Genomic DNA, 13746 nt, shown 5'->3' with positions numbered 1-13746 from the left:
TAGCCATGTAGCAAAAGTCTCTATAAGGGGATTATTATGCACATACAACTGTAAGCCATGCTGTTAAAAAGCAAGAGCTACTATCGCTCAGCCCCTGCAATGAAAAAAATAAAGCGCAGTAATCAGAAGAAACTAATAACAGAATAGCAGGAACAAGCAAGACCGATGCACGCCCGAGGACCAGCTAACATACATAAAGCAGCAGATCCTCAAGTCAGAGCTGTAGCACAGAAACAGATGGGGGAAACGGTCCTTACTGAGAAAACAGGTTTTATAAATGAAAAGGTTTTACTGCCTGAGTGTTATGCACTGTGTAATCTACAACAGCATCAGGTGGGGATGTAGTGTATATCCCGATGGACGAGATGCCAGCCATTGATATACCGCCACCAGTATCCCGATCGTAAAACACTGGAGCCAGGTAAGTCTTAGCCGCAGTGGGAGGGGGGTTAGGTTTAGGCACCACCGGTGGGAGGTTAGAGTTAGGCACCCCCCCAGGGAGGGTTAGGTTTAGGCATCTTGGGGGGACTCTGGGTTAGGCCCCATCCCGGGAGTTTTAGGGTTAGGCACCACCAAGGGAGGGTTAGGGGGAAAAGAGGAGAAGGTTAGTCTACTTACCAGCCAGCCTTGGGATTCTGAAGAGTCGAGCTTCCAGGATCGGGATTTGAACCGGCGGCTCTTCAGCTGCCGGTATTTCATACCCGTCAAATCAGGTGTATATGCTACAGGACTGATAAAGGGACTTTGCCATGGTTACATTGCTAATTGTGTTGTTACCAAGTCATGAAAAAGGACCAAAGCAAGTGTTTGTGAACAGTAAGTAATGAATAAAGTTTATAAAATAGTGTATAATACATAAACACTCTCCTCTTTTAAAGTACATAAATATTTATACATGGATGGACAATAAGATGATCAGATATGAATAACTTTCGCATTCTCCACTGCACAATATAGAAGTGGGCATATTGCACTAAACTGCAAAAGTCTCACTGTGGATAAAGAGGAAGCGAGTGGAATGGAATTCCCCAAGCAATCTATGGCATCACAGTACAGCATGTGTAATATCAGTTCACACAGCAGGACAGGTAGGAAGGCTGTATTGGGATAGCAAAATGGCTACTGGCAGCCATTTCTATTCATGGTTCTTATGTGTGTATCAGACATGAAGTGGTATCAGGCATGAAATGGTATAGGAATGTGGAAAGCAGACAGGCCATAAATCCACAAGGCGTTGTCTACTGCGATGTACGCTTGCGTTAAGTTTTAGAAAGTCCTTATCAGTAGTTAACCAATAAAGTAGTTTGAAGTAGGTTTATGCCCATATTAGTAAGAGTTAGATGGGTATGACAAGTAGAATACTATATAAGCAAAGAACAAAGAAGCTGCCAGTGGCCTGCCCTATGCCTGGACCAGAGACTGCAGCTGGTGGCCAGGATATTGTTCGTTCCAGCTCTATTCTGAGAGGAGGCTCCTGGATCGTGTAACCATCTTATATTCCGAAGCTAAGTAACTATTATTCTTCCATATCTTGTTATCTGTTGTAATAAATTATATATTTTTTCAAGATACTGGTTTGTGTGGCTTAATTAACCTTCTGTATCCAAGAACCTTATCTCGTTCCACCAGGAACATTAAAGTGGTGTCAGAAGTGGGATACAGAGAGTTAATAGTCATTAATCTGCTTGGAATGTGTAGGCGATTGTTTTAGCATTGCTGTGCAAACGTAGTGTTGTGCAAATGCAGGGTTGTGCAAACCCATGTAAAAAATCCTCTGTCTCATAAGTGAATGAGGGAGGTGTGACCTGATCAGTCACAGAGTGTATACTGTACGTCACAGTATATCTGTATGTTGTCTGTTTACTGTCTTTGTGTTTGTGTTGTTGAATCAAACAAGAATAATGCATTTTAAGATTTTTAAGAAATATGCAAATATGCTGAAAAATGAATTGGGATTTCAGCTGGCTGATTTCCAGAAAAAGCATAATTTTGGTTTTTCACTGCCTGGTATTGAGAAGAGTAAAAATAGTGAAATTTTGCGTAGACCAATATATGTTGAAAGAAGTGTATAAATCTGTTCAGAGGAATGCAGTGATAAAGCCTGTCTCACAGACAGAGAGAGTAAGCCTGAATTCACATTGTCCCAGAACTTCCATCCCCACAAGTGAGAGTTGAGATGTCAGCTAGCGCAGAAATAAGTGCTGATTTATTACACACAGAAAGTGTAGAAATTAGTGAGTTTGAGATACACAGAGAAGTGTGTCAGAAAGAATTTGAAACAGAAATTGTGTTTGATCAGAGGAGTTGTGTGATGGAAATGTCTTATGATTTGACAACATGTGAACAAAATGTTGAAACCCATGAATGCAAAGAATATGTCCAGAAATCAGAGTCAAAATTGAATGCAAATGAGGCTTCTGATAACATGCCATTGGTTAGTGATACTCTTAAGGTGAATGATGGTATGTCTGACTTGTCCAGGAGTGTCCCGTTTGCTATGCAATGTGAACTGATTGAAAAAAAAGATGTGTTTGCATGGCCATTGAGAGGGGTGTTGCTGAGTGAAGGGGTGGTGATGATGCCTTTTGCCTTGCCCAATGAGACAAAATGCAAGGGGTGGGGATTAGGCAGGATTGCAGTTATAGACCATACCCCTGAGACTGAAGACTCCCCCCCTGTGACATTACTTTTACATGGCATAATCATCGAGTCATTGTTGAGTTTAAAACTGCAAAAAGTGAACAAGATGTGTTTTCTGCTAAAACATCCATTGCCAATGATGTTCCTGGTTTACTTGCTCATTGTGAAGGAGGGGTTGGTGGGTACACACTGACCAACCACAAGGGGCACAAATGCAGTACAGACACACTGACTGTGGGAATATTTTGTGACAAAGTTGCAGATTTTGTGTTTGGTAATGAAATTCGCATCCCAGTGTAATGGAGCGTACACACGGTCAGATTTGTCAGACTTGTCAGATTTGTCAGATGAACGACTGAACGATTAAACGATTTGAACGATTTGAACGATTTTACCAAAGTTTTGAACGATTTGAACGATTTGAACGATTTTTGACTGCATTAAAATGAATGGAATCGTCCAAGTCTGACTGCAAACCCATCAGATGTCAGATATCGTTATCTGACAAACGGGAACGCGCATCGTTGATCGTCCATCGTTCAGGCATGTCAGATATGAACGATTTTCCTTCAGATATGAACGACTGAACGATTTTTAAATCGTTATCGTCCATATCTGAAGAAAAAATCTGATCGTGTGTATGCACCATATCTCCTTACAAAGCCTTACCAGCCAAAGGTTTTGAAGCAGCTGAAAGAGACAGTTGCTAATGACAACGGCAGAAATTCTGATGCTGATTGAGGAGATCAAAGCACTACTTGCTGGCCGAGTAAAATTTAAACCAATGTTTGAACTGTTCATATTGGATTTCTTTATGATCACAGCTCCACAGTGGTGGGAAGATTTCCAAGACAGAGAGCATTATTGGTTCATGGACTATGGTGCTACCTGCACCCACACAGGACTGTTGTTTTCTTTACACACTGACAGCCAACCTCCAGAAGAAGGGGCTAGAGAACTTGTTGCATTTATGACTGTTTTCGAAGTCACTGACAAGACTGGATGCCCTGTAAGTCTTCACACTGAGAAATGAACATTTGACACAAAGTCTATATGCGCTGCTGTCCAAAGCTGGAAGATCAACGTGGGACATGCTGATACACACACCTACAGCTTCAATGGTGTGCGAACAACTGAACTGAGCACAGAACATGTGCAATTCACCGCAAAGACAGCACTGATGGTTCTAGGAGAATTGTTAAGCCATGACGGAGCTGAAGCTGCATTCGAGCAAGCTCAAATCAAAGGGATTCCTTACATCCAAACCATGGTCAGAGACATTGCAAAAACCTGTTGTGTTTGCCAACAGCTGGAAATGTGGCCTACCTTGCTTGCTACTGAAGGCCTCATATACTGTGAAATAATGACTGTACAAGTCTGGTAATTTGAATTCATCATTTGCCACCAAGAAGATGGAGGACGAGAGCTGTACTGAACAGCTACAGAACACTGTCATTCAGGAGTGAAGTTGTCTCAAGCAGAGTGATACAAGATAAGAGACTTTCCTGAAGAGATGTGACACAGACTGATTTGTTGATATTATGGGATGTCTGAGAAGATTCAAGCAGACAAAGACACCCATTTTACAGAAATAACATGGAGTATATTGGGTTTTCTATGCTTCATACCATTCACAAAACTGACAACAGTATGATTGAATGAGTGGATGTTTTTTTGGGAAACAGGAATGTTCATATATACAATGTTGGGTTTTTAGAGCAGGCTGTATACAGTACATATGTTTTTTTTTAACCGGAAGGTGGTAAAGGTGGAACTTTTAAAAGTACGATACCTGGTGCACAGACACAAACATTTATGATAAGGTTGTGATGAAATGTTTAGTAGGAAGAGAGAGAGAGACAGGTAGAAGAGATAATTTCAACAGGATAAGTAAATGCTTATTTTGTTTTGTTGTTATGGTTTAGCTCACACTGTTTCTTTATTTAAGCCAACAGGTTGCTGGTTGGAGCAGGAGATGAGAGAACGTCGCTGGAGGTGTGCCTGAGATGACGATGGCCTGAGAGTGATTTCATATACAGGAGAAAGACCAGGAGGACAACAGAGTTAAAAGATCTGACAGCACAACCATTACAGACATCTATGTGCATTGTGCAAGACTGAACTTGTGCCTTATATTGGTTGGATCCACACTCACCAATATTCTCAAGACTTTTTCAAGATTTCACTGAACTGAGTTTTACTTTACTGATATTATCTTATAAGTAACTGATATATTTGATATAATTATATGTATTATTCACTGTTTTATTAGAGTATTCACATATAAAAGGGGATTGTTTAAGTTTGAGTGCATGGTGGGTAGGAAGATATTTTAAATACGGGATGTAGGAGCTCAATTGGTTGATGTTGCCAGGGAATGGTGGGCTCTGTTAAACATTACACGTAATTGTAGTGATACCCCAGACATGATGCAATTAACACTTGTTCCTGATAAGAGCAGAGATCTTTTGGCCAATGTATACACTGTTGTGGCTAATATTCCATATATTCATCCAGATGATGTGTATTACCTTTGTGGAAGAAAGGTCTACAAATGGTTGCCCTATGGGGGATTTGGTCATTGTACATTGGGACGTTTGATACCCACCACATTCTTTACAGATGGGAATCAAGTTAATACCATGCAGATTCTGCATCATTTGCTAACCAAGAGAGCAGTGCGGCCTTTAAAACAGTATTATGAGGAAAGTTGGTTACGGTGGTTCAACCCTGTTCAGAAATAGGGGGTTGGTTCACTGGTTTACTGCATATGCTTATTTATGGAATTATGATCATAATATGTATGTATCTTGGGATCAAGGTATTATTTCTTTGTGCAGGGAAATGTTGTAACATGCTGGATTCTGTTAAATTGATGCCGATTAGGAGGAAAGATTCCTATGAGAACATGATATACATGTCTTCCACACCATAAGCCCAAGGGTGGATTGTATTGGGATAGCAAAATGGCTACTGACAGCCATTTCTATTCATGGTTCTTATGTGTGTACCAGACATGAAGTGGTATCAGGCATGAAATGGTATAGGAATGTGGAATGCAGACAGGCCATAAATCCACAAGGCGTTGTCTACTGCGATGTATGCTTGCGTTAAGTTTTAGAAAGTCCTTATCAGTAGTTAACCAATAAAGTAGTTTGAAGTAGGTTTATGCCCATATTAGTAAGAGTTAGATGGGTATGACAAGTAGAATACTATATAAGCAAAGAACAAAGAAGCTGCCAGTGGCCTGCCCTATGCCTGGACCAGAGACTGCAGCTGGTGGCCAGGATATTGTTCGTTCCAGCTCTATTCTGAGAGGAGGCTCCTGGATCGTGTAACCATCTTATATTCCGAAGCTAAGTAACTATTATTCTTCCATATCTTGTTATCTGTTGTAATAAATTATATCTTTTTTCAAGATACTGGTTTGTGTGGCTTAATTAACCTTCTGTATCCAAGAACCTTATCTCGTTCCACCAGGAACAAAGGCAAACTGCAATAATTCCATTACATGTCTGGCAGACATAGTCATCGCTGGCTGTAATGCTCCTGGAACACCTGTGATGCAGCAAAGCAGCATCTATGATTATGCATTTCATAGAATCAGAAGTGGTTTCCACGTTGGCTGGCTCTGCAGTGCAGGAGGCGATGGAGATACCAAAGTTATGTAAGTGGGACTGCAACAGTAGCGCCTCTATTTCTCCTGTATTAGTACCAGTCCGGCTAGAGCTACACTCAGAAAAACGCTACTAGCTGTAAGATGTGCTCAGTTGCTAGAAACATCTCCTAATCCCAGTTACTTTCCTGGTCAAATCAGATCTTGCTGGGTGTAGGGAGGTAAACAGTAAAAGTGGGCAACGGGGAGATTAAACAGGCTGTTATAAGATTAATCACATGGACAGGCGGCCTATAAGAATAGCAGGTGACTGCACTGGGCCCAGCCTACCAGAAGAGCGGGCGACATCTCTAGCAACTGAATGAAGCTTTGGGTATGGAGTGTGGACGAGGTACCTATAGGATTATTTTCTGTTTATCCAGCTCTGTGGTAAAGAGAGTGAGAAGAATGATGTAATATAATATAGTGCAAACTCTTACCATCTGCATCAATATTGTGGTCAGGTATCTCCAGTTCTATCACATTCATGCTGGACTCTTTCCACGATCCACAGAACATACTGGAGAAGTATCCAGACTGCAGAAAGACATAATAGAGGAACGTTATAAATGAGAATATTGACAATGTAAAATTTAGGCTTCAAACCTGCGTTCACTAACATGCACAGAGTATACATGGTAACTTAATATGTCTCTCACATTCTAAAGTCTCTGCAAATGCAATACAAATCTGACAGAAATAGAGTGGAGGAGATTTATTCTCCCATAGACCACTATGCCGACATATTCTATTCTATACCGCAGCTGCACTTCTTACAGGGGTCTCATTTTTAGGGAACTAACCACATACATTGAGTTTGAATGCAGGGACCGTGAGTGACCCAGCAGGAACCCAGCTCACATACATAGCTATGATCCAGATTACAAATACTCTATTACTCAGAACTGAGGACGAGACCCATAAATAAACCGATGACTGTTATAGTCCTGCTTCTACATGTTATCTTCTTGACATCCCACAAACATATTTCCCACCACTGATGTCAGACTTATTAGTCTGTATTTTCTTTTTTAATATGGAGCACCATTATTTCATCAGTCTGGCTGTACTGATTCCGTTAGGTACTAGTCTATAAATACAAACAACAATGGTTTATCTACAATGGAACAAAACCCCTTCAGTACAGGAGTGCGGATAAATACTTGTGCCAGGTACTTTACCGATATAAGTCTTGTTTAGATGTAAATGAACTTGCTTCCTTCTGTGATAGTCCTATACTACATAATGGTGGGCATGGGTTAATCCAGCACAAACGCGTTTCCTCATTTGTAAACTCAGATGGAGAAGTGCTCATTTAACAAGCCTTCTTTATCTATTTAACCTAGTTTATAATTGAAAGGCCCAAGTATTAGCTTCCAATTTGTTGCCGATTACATTTGAATGTCTATTTTGGGTGAGACTAGTAGAACAACCTTACACATGGTTCCACATAGCTGCCTGAAATGTTGAATTTATAGGCTATATGCATAAATAAACACTTGGGAGTATATATTCTTGTGAAATATTACCACTGCATCCTGGCAGCCTACATTTGTATAGGTTTTGGAGTGCCCATCTATTGTCAACAAATTATACACACACACACTTTGTATGTATATTTCCTTTTTAAACCTATTAACCAGTAGAGGTCATCGGTGCTCTACAGTGCTTCATGTAACGTCATTAGACATTTTAGACACATTCCTGCTGTGTAAATAAAAAAAATAAAAACACAGTTGGGATCAAACCAAACAAAGGAGCAAATTTGCACCTTGACAACACCAGGTTGCACTGCAGGTGGCGCAGAGATTAAAGCTGCATACACACACAACGATTTTGTTACCAACGATTTTATGAACGATTTTCTGTCAAATTATCTGTCAGATTTTTTTAAAGTGCAATGAACGATTTTTTTTGAACTACAAACGATTTTTGCATATTCCCTTAATGAAAATCGTTCAGTTGACAAGTCTGACTGAACTACAAACGTGAACGCGCATGAACGATAATCGTTCATCGTTTGATTCAGAAAGTGAATGATTGTTTCAAACGATCATTTAACGATAATCGTTCAAAAAATCGTTATGTGTATGCAGTTTAAGAGTTTCGAGGGATACAGGTGTCCTAGCAGATCTGTAATTTGCAGTGTAGAAATAAAGCTGGACACTAGTTGTGGGCTACATGCAGCAGCAGCCAGAATTTACCCTGCATGCAAAAAACTTAAATAAATGCATTTGCTCCTTGGGCAGTGCAACATGGTGTGTCCAGGCGTAAAGTTGCTTCTTTTGTTTTTGCTTTGTTCCCAACTCAGAATCAGCTGCAGATTCTCCCATTAAAAAAATAAATAAAAAATGTACCTCAACAGAGGTGTGCCATATAATGACAATGTGATCAGTAGCTACACGTTTCAGAAGGAGGGCAAACACGATTACTTCCACATCTAAAGTTGCACTACCTACTAGGAAATAGTTTTCTAAAAAGGTACCCCTCCATCTAGCCCGAGTACTTGTGGCTACTTCATGTTACAATGAAGCATCTTTACTGCCATGGTTGTAATACAGAAAAGGCAAATTAATTTTGTTAACAGCTGAGGTGGGTCTGTGACCTGCGGTACCAGTGCAAATGGTTCTCTGGTTCACACAAGTCAGACGCTTTGTCTGGAGCTGTGGGAAAAAACTGTTTGCCCTTGGGGATCAGGCTAAGGGCCATCTAAGGAAAATAATTTTAAGTGGACTGATCAACCCAGGAACCTGAAATTTACAACATGCAGAGTAATAAATGAAACCAGAAAAATTTGAAAAAAAATATATAAAAAATATGAAGGTGTATACGTTAAGAGTTCTACAGGATAACAAGTGAAGTCGTTACTATGATTGAAGTTAGCATCCGATAAATCAAATTCCATTGCTAAGCTAGGATCACTAACATCCTTTAGGAAGTTGAATGAAAATTGCTACCTACAGGTCCTTTCATAACAATGGAATTAATATGTCTCATATATAAGTAATCCTGTAACAAAGTCAGCCTCTCACAAAGACTGCTGGCAAAGACATATATTCTTTGTTTAGTGCTCATCCCAAGTTTATCTTCCTAACTGAAAATGGAGAAGAGACTGTTAATAAATAAACATGAGTCTGGCGAGACCGGTTTCTGGAGAACGCAGCCAAATCTTCCACAAGCACTTACAGAAATTCACAGAAGAGGAAAACTAAGGCCACACTTCAGCTCTAGCTACACTTAGCTTGCCTAAGGCCACACTTCAGCTATACATACACCTTAGGAAAACTAAGGCCATACTTCAGCTCTAGCTACACTTCACCAGCCGAATTCAATTAGCGGCGAGAATTTCGGACGATTTTCGAATTTTTTTTTGGCCGATATTGTAGCACCCGTGATAATAGGATAGACTGAAACAGGCGAAAAGTTTTTTCCATCTCAGACCAGTAGAAAAGAAATGCAAAATCCCTATTTTTGCCTATTTTTTTTTTCGTAAGTTGCGTACTTTTGCAAAAACGACAGAGCAATTTTGGGTGGAGAAAAAAGAAAAACATTGAAAATGACACAAAAACTATTTTTTTTCCAGGACATTACTGTTCCACATACATTGGGGGTACGTTAAAATCGGTGCAAGAATATTTTCGTGTCGTAAAAACGCAATTTTAAAAACCGTAAAAAAAATAAAAAACACCTGCTGCGACCACATGCAATGTTTAAAAAGCTTGACGCATCCATACTGCCCCCCGAAAAATCAGACCCAATACTTTAAAACCAATTTACACAGGGGATGTAAAATTTGCGCAGTCGTTTTTGCCAAAGTACAGAACTTACAAAAAAATTTTTGGGGTGATTATATCATTTGGGGGGGGGGGGGGGGCGGTGTCCAAAGTGTTCAGAAATAAATCCCCACATTTTTAGACAAAAATAGGGATTTTGCTTTTTTTTTCCTTCTAGTCTGAGATGGAGAAATCGTTTTGCCTGTTTTTTGGCAAAAATTGTCAGTTTTCTCCGCTAATTGAATACAGCCCCAAGATTTTATATTCTCTAGAGAACAAGTCAGTCCTAAATGGCATGGGAACACAGGTGAAACCACATAATTATACTGCTTAGCTGGATTAAATACATATACACATTTCTGTGGTTTTCTCTTTAAAACCCTTCATGCAAAATTAGATTTAGAAAAAAAGTTATCTAGGTGTGCCATACTGTATTGGCGTTCCTAAATGTGATGAAATACATTTATGTTTTATCACAAAATATAAATTACCATTTCAGCTCCTATCATTCACTAAAACCTTAAATAGGTAGACATTTGTATGCCTGCAGTCAAAGTATATTACATGGTCCAGGCTACATGTACACATTTCAGGGACTCCTCTGAATAAGAAACAGTAACCATAGATATAAAATCAAAATATATATTTTAATGCCTACTAAGAAAAACTATATATATATATATATATATATATATATATATATATATATATATATATATATATAGACTCCTAGATTATGGAACTGGCATCATATCAGCGAGTTTGCCAATAAACTTAAAAAGTGTCAAATCAGCTATAAAGGCAACACCAACTTTATAGCCGACTGCCCCATTAAATTAAGCGGCAAACTTGCCAAAATCCTGCCGGTTCCCAAGTCTCAGCACCTATTGCATAACGCCTTATACAGTATGTGCTAAAAAAAAAAAAGTTAATAGTGTGTTTTACAGGAGTTATTTGTGTTACACTTTTTTTTACTCAGAGAGAAGGTCGCACTAGCACTAAAGCACAATTTGTCTATGTAGAACAACCCATAGTTATTTTAATGTATGTAACTCTTACTCTACAACTGTACATCCTATGAGTGTGGATCACTAGGTCCACAATAAAAAGTTAGACAATCTTTACGTAGACAATACAAGTTAGCCAGGCAATAGGTCTACACAATCATTAGGGCGACAGGTTTTTTTTGTTTCTAGCCCTAATCGTCACCCTAACCCTCCCCTTGGTGCCTAACCCTAACAGTCGGGGTAGGTGCCTGACCCTGTCCCTTCAAGTGCCTAACCCTAACCATCGGGGTAAGTGCCTAACCCTATAAAAAAAAAAGTGTCGACCATTTGTGTGTCGACCTTCAGACCCTGTCAACCTTCAGACCATGTCAACCTATTGACTGTCTAACTAGTATTGTCTACATAAACATTGTCTACCTTTTTACTGTAGACCTAAAGACCGGATACCATGTCATATAGTGGCTTGCTACTCCAGGACAAAAAAAAAAAAAAAGAGATGTTCTCAACCACAGAAAAGTTTTGTCCTCTTAGTGCACAAAAGTACTGAACAGATTCAGCACTAACATTTTAAAAATGTACTTTTATTAGTACATTTCAATAACCACATTGTGATAACATTTATTCAAATCAGCTAAATAAAATATATAGATAAAAAGTTAAAGCCAAGGCTGAACTCTGTCTCCAATTCAATATAGTTGTGATGAGAACACAATCCCAATATTACAATAATAGGATTTTGGTACTTACCGATAAATCCTTTTCTCCGATTCCATAGGGGACACTGGAGTATATACCATGGGGTATAGATGGGGGATGAGTGGAGCCAGTGTCCTCGCCCAAGCCCCAACCAGGACACCCGAGCACCTCAGGACCACAACTGTAACAACCACCCTGGTAACGAAGATACAGCAGGGCTTGGATTACAAAAAAACTGGTGAAGATAATCTAGCCAACGTGGGAAGGTCATGAGATGCTTGCCAAGTACCATCCCGGGAAGGCCAATCCAGGAAACCAAAAAGGACTGACCAGAGAAGCGCTAGAAAATCTCAGAGCCCATGCCACCGAACCATAGGGAGAGGACATGGACTAATTAGAATACGCAACTTGGAGCATATATGCACCAATTAAGGGTGATTGACACCTATCAATTAGGATTACATAGTGCCCCCATCCCAGAGGAAACCAAAAAATATCTAAAAAGGGACCAACAAGGCTAAACAACAAACAGGACAGGAAGCAAAAAGACATGCCCCAAGGGAGACATGTATATAACGCAGAGCAGGTCAGATAGCAGTAGGAACTAGGAATCCTTAATTACTCTTGCTATCTGGAATACAAAGGAGAGAGCATACAAACTTGGGAAGAATAGGATGAATTCATTAAGTCACAAATGAGAAACTGAACGATCCGGAATGTAACAACAAAAAGTATACCGACCCAATAGGGATGAGCCAGAATAAAACAGCCACTCCAATCCCATCGAATAGATGGGAGAAATGGAAGGCCATACAGGAAACAAATGGCAGCAACCTAGAGATGACCTTGCGATCTCGGCTCGCTGAGGAGAGAGAACTACTGTCCTACCACAAGGTTGAAAGATCGGACACCCTGATCCCATCTTCAATGATAAAACTACAGAAGATAATTGACAGACAACATTTGTCCCTCCACGATAGACTAATAGCGCTTCTAAGAAGACACGGCTATGCAAGGATACAAGTATGTGAGTCTGGAACTGCCAGCATGGCTGACACAGCCTCCATGCCCAGCCTACTCCCTAGCAGTGAGCCCAACACTGGTAATTATGGCAGAATTATTCAAAACCCACAGTGTATATCAGATAGAACGTGTTATTCCAGGCAGGAGGGGAGCAGACAGGAGAATAGAAAACATCTGGATTGTCTGACCAGTCTATCCGACAAGGGTGGATAGAACACGTAGAATAATTAACCGATAATCTGAAGTCCATTATCTGTACAACAGAGCAGGGGGAAGAACGATGAAAAAAGGAAATAGATGCAAGAAGGAGATACCATACAGAGAAAGATATCTGCTAGTACAGTTGTAATATATGCTATGATAGGTGTGCTCTATTGCACAGAGAGCTAGTTCCCCCTGTAAAGGGATCTGTCTCTAGTGTCTTCCTAGGAATCTGGAGCAAGCCCCTTACCCGAGAGCGACCAAAAGCCAGTTGGATTCTTTTGTGGATATTTACTGACCCATATACAACGATGCAGACCCAGCACCCTCCTGCACGGAATCAATACCAATCCCTAGGTGCCTACACTCTATATCTTGGTCCTGAAGACTGGAGCTGCTTCCGTACAAAATGCGACCTGCGTGAAGACACTAGCACAGTTGTTAGTGAAAACAGGTATGGTCCCAATAAGAGACCAAAACCTACAACTCACAGAATTGCAACAGTGCAACGATTAGACAATCCTCAGTACTCCCAAAAAGCAGAAGAACTCTTAGGTTAAAGGAACTGGATCAGGGAGAGAACCCGACAATACAGCCCAGTAACCATAGGGATGTATAAAAACAGACTATACATATACACAACAGAACGATCTCCATTAAACAATATGTGTGCAGAGAAGTTGAGCATGGTTATCTCTTCAGAAGGGTGAGATAGGCTAAATGGAGTTAGTCCTACAGCAATAATACCGGA

At 40.1% G+C, this 13746-nt stretch overlaps 1 protein-coding gene across 3 annotated transcripts in view; it reads right to left on the bottom strand.

Annotated features, from left to right (window-relative positions):
* The window catches only part of GMCL1 (germ cell-less 1, spermatogenesis associated), a 124918-nt gene that overhangs the window by 63790 nt on the left and 47382 nt on the right, over positions 1–13746 (bottom strand). For all 3 annotated transcript variants that reach the window (XR_015878265.1, XR_015878264.1, XM_088470828.1), the window contains exon 4: positions 6736–6832. Coding sequence is in view for 1 of the 3 variants with exons in the window: in XM_088470828.1 (XP_088326954.1) it covers positions 6736–6832 (97 nt within the window). In the remaining 2 variants the exon portion in view is untranslated. The remainder of the gene's footprint in view (positions 1–6735; positions 6833–13746) is intronic.

Source organism: Taudactylus pleione, unplaced genomic scaffold (assembly GCF_031769625.1).
Source record: "Taudactylus pleione unplaced genomic scaffold, aTauple2 ptg000105l, whole genome shotgun sequence".
In the NCBI taxonomy this organism is placed as follows: Eukaryota; Metazoa; Chordata; class Amphibia; order Anura; family Myobatrachidae; genus Taudactylus; species Taudactylus pleione.
The sequence above is the reverse complement of the archived record's forward strand: the minus strand, read 5'-3'. Positions and strand labels throughout refer to the sequence as shown.